Genomic DNA, 17,170 nt, shown 5'->3' on the forward strand with positions numbered 1-17,170 from the left:
CTCTAGTTTGTTTTGCCCTGATTTTTTTAGGTGTATTTCCACTGTAGGCCACTAGATGGTGTATTTATTTATTTATTCACTTACTATTATCAGTAGTAGTAGTATTAACAGCGCTCCTCAAAAATAGAGTAGAGTTGAGTTGAGTAAGAAAGAATTGCACAGTTAAGTATTGTGTACAATAACATTGTACGGTTGTCTCCTGTTATACAGCACAGCTCAGTATAGTACTATAGTGTCGAGGGCGTCATAATGCATACATCGGTGGAGGGCAGGGCTTCTGGTTGCAGTCTTGAATGTCTCCTCGAGGTTTCATATTGGACTTGTTACAGAAGCTCTTGTGGACCATCTTACTGTCAACTTTTCTTCTGCAGCCGTATCGCAGGTATCGTTTGCCTACACAAGCAACAATTACTATATTGTGGAGAAGGGGCAGAATTGTGCAGGACAGGTAGTAAGTAGCCTTTTGTCTTTGTACCTCCACCACATGGCTTGGAGCAGTAAGACCATCTCTTAGGGGCCCACTCATAGGCGCTGTCCTCCACCAGAATGTTGTTTTGGATGGCAAAATCGCTGTCCATGTTCATCATGTACTTATAAGAAAAATTCACATCCTCATCCCCGTGTAATTTCACCTAGGGAGACATAGACATTTATTTTGACACATATGCATAAAAAAATAATAATTCAGATGAGTGAATGACGGTTGTTGATATTTACCATAATCAGAATTCCATGTCTGAGGGGGCCTGTGGTCTGAATGGTCTCCTTGTCTTTGTCATTTTCATATTCCCACTCTATCCCCTTTTCTATGACTGATCTGGATTGAGGGTATTCATCTTCCCCATTTATAAAAAACAGTCCTGAAGCCACATTTTTCACAGCTGGCAAAAAATAAATAAAAGAGAGCAATTAATTACATTGGTGAACAGTGAAATGCATGCTCGCAGAGGAGTGTATCGTCAATACCAAAAGTGTGCAAGGTAGATTTCGGCTCTTGGATCAGCAAGTGTCGCGCACCTCTGGGAATTTCAAGAACTTTGAGGAAACCTGAAAGGATTTTGAGGCAGTTCATTTAAGTTCATTTGAAATCTTACATGAAATATGCTTGTTTTAGTCATGACATCATCACATGTATTCTCCTAAACTTCTTAATTTAGAATTGTTTTTTGTTTCTTCAGAAAAGTCATCTCCTTCAACTAATCAAGCTTAAAAAGTGAGCAATCATGCAACTATCTGAGAACAGTGTCAGTGTCACTATTAGTCCTCTAGAGGGCGACCTTTAGCTGAATATGGTTCAATCCAGAGGAATGAGTCCAAAACAGTTGCTCTGATGAAACCCGACTTGACCTAAAGCCTCTACCTTGCTTCTTGACAGTACGTGTGATCGTATCCTTGAATGTTTTGCAGGTGGAGCTGTCCCCGCCACAAACGCCGCACTTGTCGTCCTGCTTCGAGGAGCCCACCACACCGTCGCAGCCCACTTTCTGCTCAGGAGGACACAGACTGGTTGAGCACAAGTTTAACGTGAGCACATGAAGTCTTCCTCCTTTCTCCTCACTCACCTCACACTCGCCACGCACACACACGCTGTGCGGGTCCTTGTATGAGCAACGTGTGCCGTCCTGGACCATCCGCTGCATGAAGACCACATCCTGCGTCTCTTTGGCCTGGCAGTGCAGGTGGCAGCGTTTGTTTGCTGTGGGAGGGAGTATGCAACACATTACAAATTGTCATCCTGAATGAGCTTTAGACGAGTCAGCGTTGCTACGGTTTCATTGATATCTGTGTGTGACTCGCATCGCTATCTCCAAGGACGAAACCTGGCTGTACAAGTGTACATGTTATAAGGATCAGCATGAGTCCTTTATTGTGTTTAATACACATAATGGAGAGACCTTTGGCAGTCAGATTGTTGCACACTTACAGTATGTGGAGGATTAGAATGAAGTCAAGCTGTGCTATGAAAGCTAAAAAATGCTTGTTGATGTATGTCTTTTCAAAATAAAAGTCAGGACTAGGACGCATGTGTAAATATGTCACGGTCCAGGCGGTTCTTGGTTTATGATAGAACCCCTTCCAACAACAGCAAGAGAACCAACATTTGTATGTAAATTAGAATACACTCTAAAAAGAGAATTGTTGAACCAATTTAAGATTACAAATTGAATTGTTGAGCAACTTAATAAAATTGCTTCAATTGGTAACACACGATTAAATTATGTTAATCCAAAGGGAATATATTAAATTTAATTAAGTATGAGGTCATTCAATTGAATATATTCACTTTGGATAAATTTTGGATTAATTTAATATATTCACTTTAATATTAATTCAAAATTAATCCAAAGTGAATATATTAAATTTAATGATGGATTAATTCAAGATTATTTTAATATATTTACCTGAACTAAATTAATCCAAAATTAATCCAAAGAGAATATATTAAGTTTAATTAAATATAATTTAATATATTCTCTTTGGATTAATTCAATTCAATCGTGTGTTACCAATTGACGCTATTACCGGTAAATTGGTCAACAATTCAATTTGTAATCTTAAATTGGTTCAACAATTTTCTTTTTAGTGTAGGGCTGAACAACTTTGAAAAATAGTCTAATTGCATAGTTGTTTTTTTGTTTTTTGCAATTATTTTAACGGTCCTCTTCCTATGTATTTTTTTAAACAAACACAAGCTAAACAAAATCTAATAAAAAATAAACAATATCACATTTATTAAACATAAATGTGTTGGTCTTATAGGTTAGTCTTACACTACAATAAAGGTGAATAAACCATGAATTAATGTGAAAGACAGTTTATCTACTTAAATTATTAACTTACTAAACACTTTGACTTGCAGTCTTTTAAGCATTCACTATGTCAACTTCAGAAAATTATATCAAATAAGTGTGGTTTAAGCATAAATCAGTAAGTCATCAATACAATTACAACAATAATGCACACAAATCTGTGGCTTTATCACTTCAACTTTTCATGTTTCATGAAATAATCATATGTAAACATGTGGTCTGTAGTTCTTTAGCACTGAACTTATGTAGACACTATATATAAAAAAAGAAAAATATGCACATATGAAAAAAGCCTAGCTAACATTCAAAATAAAGAGGAGTCCCCAAAATTGAAGCTTTTGCGATTTGAAAATTATATTGTACTTCTGTATTTGATTAGTTCAGCCCTATCAAAGTATATCACTAAACTATGATAACACAGTAGCAAAGCCATAAATACAGTAAATATTTGTACGAAAAACACTTTGAGACCATAAAGATATTTTTCAAGAATCTAATTAAAAAAAACTGTCATTCTGGCACTAACTTAGTGTGCATTCTTACGTCGCTGCACAAACTAGTCCACTGCATGCCATTTTGGCGCCTGTGTAAACCGAGGACCTCCTGTCATTTTTTACTAGATGTCCACGACCCCAAAATGGGCCAGCGACCCACCAGCTGACAATAACTGCAATAGAGCACCAACGTACTGTAGCTGATTCAGTAGAGACGTTATTTTCTGTATTGCAAGCCATTTAAATGTTTTTGAACTGGTTATACTGCAAAGTAACATCGCAGTAACATTAGATATCGGTGCTTGTTGGCGGGATTCGGAGGAGCACTAAAGCTCAACATTCAATTGCCCTTTGGCTCCAGACAAGTTCACATGCAATCTTTCTGTTGGCCTGGAGAAAAGTGAGTCAATCGTTTCCTAATAAAAATCCCGAGTTCACAGCGGACTATCATTCCTCTTTACACACTATCTGCTTCTCGAGATGACAAGCCATGAATGGAATTCAGTTGAGATGCAGAAGAAGCAATCTGAGACTTGAGAGCCTTGCTCCCCAAAAAAAAGAAGGCATTTAGACATAATGAAGAGAGAACAACGAGTTGCCAAAAGAGAGTGCTTTGATATAACAACAGCTCAACTTGCCTGTAGACGACAATCAAAATACCTGTCAGGAGGACTGTGACTCCTCCATTTAAACACCTTATAAATAATACGGAGTTATTTGTCATGCATGTACTGTAAGTGAGAGTCCTGTGTCCCTCTACAGAAAGTGATAGTAGCTCCATGGAAGCAGAAACAGGTGCAGAAGGAAGGGGTCGGCCAAGGTCGAATGACATCAGGGAATGTGACGGAGAGAGAAAACGAGGGAACTGTTTTTAAAGAGCTTTCCAAAGACACGGCGTGTTTTTATGAGAGGGTGTAGTCATACCTCAGAGCTTTACTCAATCACGGCCAGATGTGGATGACCATATCGGAACATAACATTTATATAACCATCTAACGACCGCATTCAAAAATTATGTGTTAAGTCCGCTTTTTTTGGATTTTGTTTAACAGTGCATCATCGCTTCTTGACCACATGACTTCATCTCGCGAGGATGTGTGTGAATATTCACCCTCTGGGTGTTCATAGGGCAGCCACTGCTTGTTGCTGGGTTGTTCAAAACGCGGGTCCCAAGCGTGGCATTGCTCTGCTCGCGTGTCACTGTAGATGTCCTCGCACTCGTTGGTGTTGCACATCTGGAACTGGTATGTTGCCCCCACGCAGGTGCGGCCTCGGTTGGCTGGTCTGGTGGAAGGTCACATGATCTTAGATTGTTTTCGTTCATGGTTTGGAGCTAGCCTTTTTTGGGGGGGTGGGGGGCAGTGATTGGATCTGTTTTAATGAATATCATTTTTCTTAGGATGTGAAATGTTATCAGTGTAGTGCATTTTCTCTTGAAAGGTTTTGTAGGTCTTTTGAGGAAATGTTGTCATACAAAACCTTCAAGTTCAAACTTAAACTAACTGAGCATCTAAAAGTAACATAGGTTTTGCCATGAACATGAAGCAAAAGCAAAATTTAGTAAAATTATTAGTATTTTTTGTTATTTCCGGTTTCCAAGAAAGCTAAAATTTAGGGATGGGCGAGTATTGATACCAGGTATTGTATCGGGCTGATACGGGCCTTGTTTCAAGGTATCGATACTTGTGACGGCGGCTAAAAACGGATTCATTTTAAGGAAACATGCAAAATTGGGATATACTGTATACAGGTCTTCGTTTAAAATGATCTGTCATTGTTTTTTTTGGGGGGGGGGGGATTTTACGTATCAACTGTACTAGTGATATTGGTACTTGGTATTGGTGACTAGTCAAGAGTCGATTACTATACTTGTAAGGTTTTGGTCTGAAAAAAGTGGTATTAAAAATCCCCTCGCAATTAATTCCGTTGTTCAACTGTCTAGCTGTGTCATTCTATGGTAATTTGATCAATTAGCAAGGCTTCTCTGTACGTTCGAACGATATTTGTCAAAAAAATAGCTTATTCACTGCCATGGAGGTGAAGATTACTGACTTCGGAGTGACTCTGTAATGTTTTTAGCCACAGCAGTAGTCAACCAAATCTCGTGTAAGTAGCGCCAAGCTGTGCCTCACCCTCCGACTACTTGCGGTGGGCGACGTGAGCGATGCAGCTCAATGAAGCTTTTTGGGATGTCTTGGCGGTTGATTCTCAGTTTTTCTATGCAATGTGTTTTAATGAGACGGCAAATGCTAATTTTGCAATGCTAATATGATGAGAAATCGCTTATTTCGAGCCTTGTAAGTACAATGCTTTGAGAGAAAAAATGGAGAATTTTTTGGCGCAGATATGTTTGAGGACATCCAGTACGTGATGGCATAAAAAAGTATTCATTTCAGAAGTACCGAAAGAACGCCACTAGGTGACAGCATCGCTCTTATACACCTTTTATTCCCTCCTCGGTATGAGTCTGTTTCCACAATAAAACCTGTGGCCTCTGTTTTTCACTCTACACTGTCTTCAATTAGTTACTGGCGACAGCTACTCCACCCATCACTTCTTATGAGAAGGTGGCGTGGGCATCTTTATCCGTATTATTACGTAATATGCTCATCTTCATTTACAAAGCCGAGAAAGGAAGCATGCCACTGTACGTTAGCACCTCATTAAAGTGGCTGTTCATTGCTTAAAGTTCCCTGGATTAGATTGAATTTGGTACTGGTGACTGGATTACTCTTTGCTCTGTTTCTGTTCTCTATATGAGATATAGCAAAGACCATGATATAAATTGGCGTTATTGCAAATGTAATGATCTTTCCACTTTGCATGTGCTTTTATACTTGATTATTTCAGTGTGTTTAAATGCTACTGAAAACTTTGCCTGTAAGTAAGGGTTTTCAAGTATTAGTTTTTCAAGCCAACAACTTTGGAGAATCACATTTATTTATCGTCCCTTTTTTTCCCCCTTTCCTAATTGGTTCGAGAACTGTATAATCATGCTTAAATCTTCCACAAGGATGACAATTTAATTCCATACCTTGGATTGTCACAGTCGCGTGTGCGAAATTGAACTCCGCCACCACATGTGCGTGAGCACTGTCCAAACTCACTCCAGGAACCCCAGTTTCCATCTTGCTTGTAGATGTCAGCTGTCAGCCAGACGCAGTGACCTTTAAAACAATGCTGCAATACCAAAAATGCGCTCAGTGACAGTGATTTGTCTTCATCAGAACACGTGATGGCAAGTTGATAGGTAACGCGGTTTCTAGAAAGTCTCTCATTACCTTTCCATTTCCACACGTGGTGCCATCAATGGGCGGCCCTTTCTTGGTCTTGCAGAAGAAGGGATTTTCTGGGTGGCTGCACCACAGCTGCTTGCATGGGTCGAAGGTGCGATACTGCAGAGGACAAAGAGATTCTTCTGCTTAGAATTAAATTGCCATTATTTTGGCTGAGGCAGAACATGTGAAGAATAATCACCACATAAACAACAGTAACCCTGCACTGTGACTTCACTTCACTGCACATTACGCTCCACTGAGAAACATACAGCCAATCATGCAAACGAAGCCAAAGGATGCACGAGAGAGACGGGCGGGACTCTCTAAATGAGGTCAGAGGGCAAAAGAGTCAAAAGTGGCCTTGGACACAAAGAACAGGAACTGAATTCCCCTCGTTGTCTGATATAAACACCACACATGTGTCTACAGAATAGTGTCTGAGGGGCCGTGCTCCCCTACCGCCTCTACACTACTCACCATGACCCAGTGGGAGCCTCAGGTCAGATGGTGAGTCACATTTAATGTCCAGACTGTGGTAGATAATCATCAGTGACATCAGGCTGGAGGATCCTAAAATCTGAAGTGAAACATGGAAACACTGCCTCTGTTCTGGCTCGGTTCTCGTCCCACTTAATGGGAAAGACATCTTTCAAACATTTTCCACTCGTTTATAGAGTGAGGCAGTAGAAGGAGGTTCTTCCCGCTAGTACTGTAAGGATTGAAGGATTTTTTTTTGTGGTTCACCTTATAGACCAGTGGTTCTTAATCTGGGTTTGATTGAATCCCAGGTGTTCGGTGAGTCAGTCTCAATGGTTCGGCGGAGGTCTAGACACACGCCCGACTCACATGATTCGTAATCAGTACCTCCAACAAGGTTAAGCACCACTGCTATTTACCATAAAACTAGCGTGGTTTGTATTTATTTGACAGGCATTTTAGAATCCTGCAGGCCAAAGTCCCCAAAATGACGATGGGTGGAACAGAGACAAAGTACAATTGCAACAAAAAGAAAAAGAACGGAGCAACATTGACAAACTTTCGGAAGACAAATCAAATGAAATCAACAAAAATACGAAGAGCCAAATGTCCTCGGGAAGGTGGGGTTACCTTACCTGCGTTCCTGAAAGGCCTGCCTTTTGTAGCTGAAGGGAATGGGTTTGACAAGAGAATAGAGTGTAATCTAGCAAAGTGTGCAAAAGCTCCTGAACAAACCCTTTGTCAATCAAGCAAGCGTCCCAGAAGAGCGAGCGGCGTGTTGCAAGATCCTTGCAGTATTCTGAAGCTCGTTTACCATGAACCAAAAAATACCCAAACACTTTAAGATGGCTTCATGTTAAACCACTGCGTTGACGAGCTAACTATTGTATTGGAATATAAATAAAAGATTATAATTTGGATTCAAAAAAGAATAGAGAGCTATCAAAACCGATTTACTTGCTTTTAAGCAATCCCGCCAGTGGCCGGGAGAGCAAAGAAGAGGACATCAGAAGAATGTGAATAGGCGTGTACTGCATATGTGAGCCTCATTCTATTGCAATGTACAGTGATCCCCCGTTTATCGCAGGTAATACATTTCAGACCAGATATGAAGAAACCTAAACAGGTTTCTCTTATGTATTAAAAAAAAATCATCTTTAAAGGACATTGTAAGCATATTTAAACACAAAAACATTACATGCAAAGAAAATGCAGTAGCAATTTTGTCTAGCACCTTTAAGAGGCGGGACCTGGTGGTGTGGCATGTGACACTAGCTGGATTACGTGTGAGCATCTGAGTGTGAGCTGTCGCCAACAGCAGCAAAGTCATCTAGGGCCTTGCTCCTCTGTTTACAAGCTCTCACCAGAAACTCCATCGAGGAGGGAGGAAATTGACATTTCAGTGTTATGAGGAACGAGGAGCAAGGAACGTTGCAGTTAAGACACTTGGAATGAGCCCGCTGTTGTCTGAAAAGTGCATCACAGACTGTGGCTCCCCTTTCTCACATGTTAGGGCATTAGATTACGTATACTGTAAAACCGCACAAACGTTTAACCGCGATGTTGTGGGGGAGCACTGTACATGAGATGCTAGCATCTACCCTCAAAACTGCTCTCACAAAACGAACATTCTAAACTGGGTTCAGAAGAAGTGTTTTGAGCTGTGTTAGTTGACATAAGAGGTGTCTCTTACCGCAGTACACATGGTGTAGCCCTCACCAAAGTCGAACTTGCACTGTTCATTCATGGAGTAGTGCAAACCAGGAAGCTGCGGCAGCGACGGCCAGTTATGGTCAAAGGGGTCGTCACGGAGACAGTCATAAGAACTGGGAAAGACAAAAAAAATTATTTTAAATTTGACATGTCATGATAAAGAAGAACAACCCTAAGTAGGTATATTTAAAAAATCATGAAAAATCAAGTTATTCATGAATGCGGTGGGAGTTTCCATTGAATGACAGAACGCACGCTCTGCTCACACCAGTACTAGGATCTGGGAAAAAAAAATTTGTACCTCTCGCCGTGACAATATATCCGGAAAGTTGTGGGGCTTTTCCACGCTGCAACAACGAGGCGCTCTAAAGCAGCCACTCTAGCCAAAACCCTCAATCTTTCCACTGGGTGGACTTTTTAAAACATTTTCCCCACTTCTTCACTATTCTGTCTTCCTATGCATGACATGCGCACACTCATGGTCGACAACAAGGTGCTCTAAAGTGGCCACACCAGCAGACTATGCAAAGGAGCTAACTAGCTAGTTAACGAAATGTTGTGATTTCATCACAGTTGAAGGGTGTTACTAGCACTGATTTACCCCCCCCCCCCCCCCCACACAAAAAAAAACATCAGTTTAGGTTTTAACTAAAGCAGCAAAATACATATAACACAAATTTTTTGGATTGAAAGTCTCACTGGAGATAGCGTCCCAGCTCTTGCATGCTACACCTGGACCACTGAAAACGGTGGAAGGCAGCTTGAACCAGCGGGGCCATGATGCTCCCCATGTGCACCTCATCCCCACAGCGGTTCCCCTGACCGTCGTGCTCCATGCCCAGCCTGTGGCCAAACATCGAGAGAAACATGAGCGAATGGAAGGGAAAGACGAAGCATGTGTAGAGCTTAATGTTCTGTCAATTTACTTACACATGTCCGGTCTCGTGTGCTACCACGAAGGCAGAAGAGAAACCGTCTTCGTGGTTTAAAGTGCAGCTTCTTACTGCATGGCACATGCCCGTCACGGGAGCATAACCTACACAACATGAACCAAAGTGGAACATTAAACGCTGTATTAAAAATGGTCCATCACAATTATTATGATACTGTTTGAGCAGTACTGCTAGCGATGCATTCATTTGACGTTATGCTATAGTTTTGCAGTGGTGGACAACTGCACTGCGCCTTGCCAAATGTTTCTTTTTTTTGTTATATGTTGCCCCACTCATTTAGGTAACCATGATATTAGAAACAATCATCGGCAATTACAACTACAATGAACATTGTCAAACTTGAAATGTGCAGTCGAAGATGAACACAAGGTCGCTCTTCCTCCAAAAAAATCTCAGGAGATACGTTACAGACGACCCGCTACAAGTGAAAATCTGCAAGATGTCGACCATAAAAGCATTTTTAAAAGATACTTCTCACCAGGGGAGGTGGCACGCGAGTGTCTGGGTGCGAGCTGTGGCCGACAGCAGCTGCTGTCATACCAATAGTGGTATTCGAGGTTAGTGGTATGTGAAAGAATCACTGCCTGTACAGTTCAATTGTAGTTAACTTTTTAATACAATATACTGTATTGGAAATTTATCTTTAAAAACTGTTAAAAAACAAACTTTTATGTAAGTACAATTTGTATTTAACTTTGAAAATCTTTTATTTCAAGGTACCAGTACTCGTTGCCAGTATTGGCAGCCCCTTTGTGACCATTTTACGATCAGAAATGAGAAGAATAGAAAACTGCTATTAATTTAATACAATTTTAAGGGGGGGAAAACTGTATTAGGATATTTAGGTCTTTCTTTAAAATTATCCGTCACATGTACTCTAGCTTTGAGTACTTGTAGTAGTATCGGTCTGAAAAAAAAAAAAAAAAATCCTTGTTAATGTTAATGTGTTAATAAAAATCCTTTTAGGAATAAAAACTCTCATTTTTAACCAACACTTCGACCTACTATTATATGCTACTGTATTTTATTGTTGGTCATTAAGGGGGTACTTGGAGAACTACCGGTAAGTCGTTTTTTTTTTTTTTTTAATAACTGGTACTTTGTGTAAAACGTTTCCACAATCTACTCTTAAATGCCTAAAATGACATTATTTAAATGATACAAATTAGATCATGTGAATCGCTTGATTGTGTCAACAGTGACTGACTTTTGTCCACCTTTTATATGCAGCAACGTTATGTCAGGTTCTGTCAGCGACAGTATGCTAAAGCTAACCCCTAAAAGAGTCTCTGGCATCTCCCTGTGTGTCTTATGCTTCCTCTAATTGTGGAGCTCTTTCTGGCCCTGCTCTGTCTATTGATTTTCTGCTGCAGAAGGCTGAGCCCAAGGGCAGCTGAAGGGCTTGTGTGTAGCTAGGCCACTGCCTTTAGACGCCGCCCCCTTGGGCCTTCCTGTTAGTTTGCACTCTGATGCACGCAAAACCCCCAACCGCTAAACCCACAGTGCACTATGCCGCGTGACGCTGCGGAAGGAAAAGGTTGGGGTACTCTGGCTTGGAAATGCGTTCGTCATATGACGTTCTGGAAGACTCCTATGCGTCTTCGCTCATTACCCTGCATGCCCGTGGGGCCGAATTCCTGCCGTGTGAGGAAGATAGCGTGGTCGTGATATTCGGCGTCGCCAGTGTCCTGCTTCTGCTGCAGAAAGGCCCAACGACACACATTCTCCAGACTCTGGGAAGGGTTGTGCAGCTCGATCAGAGTCATGGACTGCAAAGAGACATAAATAGCGACAACAAATTGAACTCACACAAAAAGCTGCTGTTGACTTGTCATTTTAACACATTTGATTGTTGATGGCTCTGACAATATGATACAGACAAGTCTTTGAGTAGCACCTGGAGATACAATTTAAAGTCTTATCAAATTAAAAGTGTTTTTTCTTAGAAATGTACATGTAGTTCTTCCCCTACAATTTTTGATGCAACTCATGCATGGTGACATTTTCTCCGTAGAGGCAGAAAATAACATGAAAACGCCGCGGAGAAATCAATGTATTCAAGTTGGGCGGCCTTAGTAAATAGTAACGTAAGATGGCCGCCAGTGGCTTCACTTCTCCCAATGGCGAGTCAGCGGCATTGACAGTCCATTCATATGTAAGTCCGTTTTTCTCCATCTCGGGGGCAGCCATTTTGCCACTTGTTGTCGACTAAAAATGACATCACAGTGCCTTAGGGCTCAAGTAACGACTAATTATGACTGATCTGTTTTCTGAGTTTAGTCATGTGATGTTCGCAAACTGAGACGTGATTTGTCAGCTCATCCTGTGAACAGGACAAACATTTTCACACAAACATTTTCACAGGATTCAATATTCCAAAATAAAAACTGTGAAAAACTAAATATATAAAGAAAAAGCTTTTCAGTAATTTTTTTTAATAATTACAGTATCTTATGCCATTTTGTAAAATTGACATTTGGCAATTTTTTTTTTGTGTGTGGGGGGGGTGGGGGCAACATTTATTTTTGGGGTAGGATTCTGTGATGGCTTGCAGGTGATTTAGATTTTATGTGGTGATATGTTAGTGCGCTACTTGAGCAAAAAATTATCTTGACCACTAATCAGAACACTAACCTCAATACCAGGTTAAAGCTAATAGTTTTTATTTCGGATACAGTTTAACTTTGATTGAAAAGGTCTTTCAAAGAAGTATTTATCTAATCGCAAAACCAGACCCCTCCAAGAAAATAATTTAGCCAAACTCGAAAGTAGATTTTTAATTTCTGATGTATTGTTTTAGTTTTAGTTTTTTGCTCAGCTAAAAACAACAGAATGTTAATATAATGTATTTATTTGTTCAACATTTATAATGGAACATCCACCATCTGACGTTGCAATGATATGATTAAGTTGAGTAGTGTTCGAAACCTGATTGTTCATGATGATTGAACGATATAGTCCACTATTTGTGAGTAGGGGAGTGATGTGTAAACATGTGACACTCGTGTGGGTGCTTGATTTTATTTTTATTTTTTCAAATGCAAGCTTTAATAGCATTCTGTGAGCATATTGCACTTTTGTGAGGGCGTGTCCGTGTTCAGGGTCACACAGCCAATCTGCAGGCTGTCTGGGTGCTGCCCGGTTGCCACGGTAATTGGGGATGATGGACAGCCGGCGCTTTGGCTAAAGCTGCAATAGGGGGTGACTGATGGAAGTGTGTGTGTGTGTGTGTGTCGCAGAGCTCCAGGGGCACTGCGCACTTGGAGGTAGCAAAGGAAAAGATAAGGCTACAGAAGGATAAGTGTATCACAGAGCAGCAATCTCAGCATTATAACGGGCGCTATCGTCCTGTGGGGTAATCCCTGCACTCCTACATCCTTGTAACCCATCACTACTTTGTTCCTCTGCTCTGCACTTACAGGCCGATAGAGTTACTGGCAAGAGGAATAAGGACGCTAGCCCTCTCCGTCCCATCTCTCTGTTTATGAATGAAAGATTGTGATCATTGATTGTTTATCTTTTCCTGGACTTCCCATGAATCTGTGCTGCAGTCCACTGGGAGGAAGGCTGATTGCATAACGGCCAGCGTTCCTGTGTGCTTTGGTGCTCAACTGTGAAGGCGTGCGACTTGAAAACATTCCCCCGAGATGCCCCCATGCTTTTAGTTCTTCTTTTACTCAGTCCACTGGAATAACAGGCTCCGGGGCAACCTTGCGTGCGTCTGTGCGCTTGCTTGTGCGTGTGTGTGTGAAAGAATGACTTTAGATATTTAAAGCGACTGTAGCAATATCCTTGTATCAAGCATAGTCCTTATTATAAAAGAGAAAGGGCCTCACTCTTTCTAGGAGCCGCAGAACTTGCCTTGTGTCGCACCAATTAATCATACTGGAACTGCCATGTGCAAACCAATGGGAATGTTGGTATATGTGGGTGTGTTTTTTTTTTAACATTTCAACTTAAATATTCTTGATTTAACAGAAAAAAACAATATTCTATATTTTTTTTCTTTGCAGCTAACCGCCATTAGCCACATGGCTGCAATCAGAGAGGACGGATTACAAAAGCATGGTCAGTGTTACCAACAGCGATTTGGCCGCGACTCGCTATATTTAGCAACTTTGCTGACTGCTCTAGCAACTATTTTTCTTAAAAGTACTGTATAAATAATTATTATTCCTGTTAAGAAACATAACAAGATCAGAATCATTTTTATATTGTTTTCCATATTAAAAGAACAGAGCCTTGTGGAAAACAATCACCAAGTCAATCGCGCTGAACATTGCCAAACACATGGTGGCCATTTATGTGTTGGAAACACAGTGAAGTTGCAAACTTTTGACCTAAGAGTATGTGCTTTCAAGCCACACATATTTTGCCACCCCAGTTTGAGAAGCACTCGTCTTACCTTTCCATAGCCCAACATGATAATCCGCACCAGCACCACATTGATTTTTGCTCCCAGAGATTGGTCGTGGTAGATCTCATTCACCTGAGGACACACACAGGAAGGCATCAGTCGCATTGAAAGACATCTAAATGTAATAGTAACACAAACAACAAACATATTAGTATTTCCAAAAATCAGAAAGTACATTTCCCACTATTAATAAGTATAGATTCCTCTCCTTTCTCCATTCGGGCGATCTTGCAAGGTCGCTGGAAAAGCCATCAGCTGGGTGATACTGCCCTCTAATGGATTATCCGTGCAATGCATGTGTCAGATCATATACGTCAGGGTTTTAATGGGGAAAAAATATTATACTCATGAAACAGAGGTATTTAATACAATACATCTGGCTTTATAGGATGAACCTAACCAAACAATGCAATATTCTTTTTTCTAAGAGTTGATATGCATACCAAACAAAACCAAGCCAAAAAGAGCACAAAATGGTTCATAATGGAACAGTGGGTTTTGTCAACTGTCTCTTTTTAACATTGCATCATCAAAGACAGCAAGCTGTTTTCAACACTTCAGATTGCAATCCATCCATCCATCCATCCATCCATCCATCCATCCATCCATCCATCCATCCATCCATCCATCCATCCATCCATCCATCCATCCACCCACCCATCCATCCATCCATCCATCCATCCATCCGTATAATGTGACCTTATAAACATCCCAGTTTCTGAACCTATAACTTTTCAAGCATTACATTTAAATCACATAAATAGAACAAGAAACGGCTAAAGAAAGACAGAAAGCAATGCATACACACATACCTATACACGCAGAGCAAATTGGTGTGGGTGTTAAGGCCTGCTGGTCTTAGTGGCTGTGTGTGGTGCCTAATGAGGCAAAGGGATGTAAAAACAGACAACCATAATGAGATGGCTGATGGACATGCTGCAAAGCACAACACGCACGCATGCACGCACGTGTGCGCGCACACACACGCACACACACAGAGGTAAGGGGAGAGGAACAATAATCAGTGGCACCCAAAACCAGCAAGAGAAAGAATTGAGGAACGTTTCGAATAGAGCCAAGATGAAGAGTGAGGAAGCACAGTGCCAAACTGAGAACAGAGAAAGAGGAAACTATACATTCTTAAGGAATAACTAGAGCTGCAGACATGCATTTGCATAGATGAGAGAAAAGACTTCAAGTAACTCAATGCTGGTGTTTGCGTGTTGTCTGGATGGGGGCAAAGCTGGAGATGTTAGCAGCCTGTTCGCTACAAACTATCTGCCGTTGTCTGGCTGAACACGTCTTGCATCGTTGGCAACCGTATATAAAAGCTTTTCTTGATTGCGTTAACATATGTATATGGTAAATGATGAACTCCTGATAAATCCTTTGAAAACAAACTGTACATAGACTTCCACAGCAGCAGCATCACACATTGAAAATCCCTAAAATAACATTTGTGGTTTTAGTGGAAACAGAACTTTCCATCTGGAAGTGTGTGTTTACCAAAAGCGGAATCGAAATAAACGCAGGCTGTAATTAGCCTACGAGACAAAATGGGTTTCGTTGACCTCGGACTGTGTCCAGGAAAGAGCAGCACATACATAAGGAACTCAACAATTCAAGGGATGGATAAAAAAAAAAAAAAAGAATGTTCAGAAGTAAAGCACGGTGACCTTGGGATAAGGTGAGCTCCTAAAAATTGGATCTTGCACTTAAAAGCAATCAAATGTTTTATTGGTGCCTCCTTGTCTGCTACCCACAAATGATGCTTGTGTCTCTGAAATAGATTTAAAAAAATCATAGCATAAAAACAGAACAATGTAGATGAAATATACAAAATGTTCGCAGAAAACATAAAATGTACTTTGTTATTTTATGGGTTTAGACGGAACTTTTAATAAGGAAATGACGGATTCAGTCTTGATCTGGATAAACAGTCTCTATTAGAAGAGAATGCTCTTTATCTCAATTTGTTTATAATAATATCACAGCTCTCACTGGTAATGCAGCCATTGTTAGGTCAGGTGTGCTGTTGGCTCATCGCCATCCATGTAAGTATGTCCTTCTGCTTCTCTTTGTCTTTCTATCTCTGGTCCCCCCATCCCCCCCCCCCCCTTTCCCCGTCGATTTTCTTTGCCTCCGTTGCCAAATGCTTGCTCATGTGGTGTTCGATTGGTTTTGTTATTAACACCGACTTAACTTGACTAAGAGGAACACTTTAGTGGTGCACCTGCATTGCTACAGGTAAGAAATATAGTGGGAGATTAAAATGTGTTTATAGAATGCACATTTACATGTATTTTTTATTTTTTTTGTACCTCTTGGACACTAACAATGGGTGGTCGCTCTCCTCCAAATTATAAGCAACGGTCGTACTTTTGACTTTCAATGACATGCAATAACATTAAATGGTAGGGTTATGTTTATGTATTTATTTACTTTGGGTGATTTTAATGTATCCTCCATGTTTTTCTTCAGTGATGTTGTGCCTCATGATGATGTGTCATGTGTCCACTAATAAATGATCCTCTACACTTAGAGATTGGAAAAAGGTCTCTTCCAAATATGGATGAGCATCAGATATGATTCGGATATTTATGTTGTGACTTTGTTTTGGGTTCCGTCCTTGTGATGTTGTCGGTTGCTATGCAGTTGCTATGGTCCTGTATTTGGCAGCCTCGTTTTGTCATATAGGCCTTTATCCTATCATATAGAATTGAGCATGACCCGAGCTGGAGCTGCTCACTAAAACATTTGTCAGTACGTCGAGATTTTTTAGTCAGGGTTTCTTTGTCTATGTTTCTTAGTACAATTCTTCCTTTCATGCCATCTGCATCCAGCCCTGCTCTCTGTGTTTACTTTGTATTTTTGGAGAGAAGGACTCTCTGTTTTTTAACTTCCCTGTCCTGCCTGCTTTTGTGTCCAAATCTTCCAATGCCACAACAACCATCTACAGACAGATTAGTTAGTTAGTTAGTTAGTTAGTTAGTACAGACTATGTAAGGTTGAAGATTTTTTTATGTTT

General features: G+C 40.6%; 1 protein-coding gene across 2 annotated transcripts in view; it reads right to left on the bottom strand.

Annotated features, from left to right (window-relative positions):
- Positions 1-17,170, bottom strand: part of LOC147168517 (A disintegrin and metalloproteinase with thrombospondin motifs 2-like) — a 120,307-nt gene that overhangs the window by 11,437 nt on the left and 91,700 nt on the right. The window contains exons 5-19 of one of the 2 annotated variants that reach the window (XM_086084754.1): positions 14,131-14,214; positions 11,338-11,494; positions 9,703-9,808; positions 9,472-9,615; positions 8,753-8,885; positions 7,695-7,724; positions 6,586-6,699; positions 6,339-6,484; positions 4,416-4,588; positions 1,563-1,696; positions 1,361-1,484; positions 967-1,047; positions 718-881; positions 476-632; positions 258-393 (exon numbers count right to left, since the gene is read on the bottom strand). In XM_086084754.1, the coding sequence (XP_085940880.1) occupies positions 258-393; positions 476-632; positions 718-881; positions 967-1,047; positions 1,361-1,484; positions 1,563-1,696; positions 4,416-4,588; positions 6,339-6,484; positions 6,586-6,699; positions 7,695-7,724; positions 8,753-8,885; positions 9,472-9,615; positions 9,703-9,808; positions 11,338-11,494; positions 14,131-14,214 (1,883 nt within the window). The remainder of the gene's footprint in view (positions 1-257; positions 394-475; positions 633-717; positions 882-966; positions 1,048-1,360; positions 1,485-1,562; positions 1,697-4,415; positions 4,589-6,338; positions 6,485-6,585; positions 6,700-7,694; positions 7,725-8,752; positions 8,886-9,471; positions 9,616-9,702; positions 9,809-11,337; positions 11,495-14,130; positions 14,215-17,170) is intronic. The other variant, XM_086084753.1, reaches the window with a different exon arrangement.

Source organism: Leptonotus elevatus, chromosome 9 (assembly GCF_054856555.1).
Source record: "Leptonotus elevatus isolate MCC_2025b chromosome 9, RoL_Lele_1.0, whole genome shotgun sequence".
Taxonomy (NCBI): Eukaryota; Metazoa; Chordata; class Actinopteri; order Syngnathiformes; family Syngnathidae; genus Leptonotus; species Leptonotus elevatus.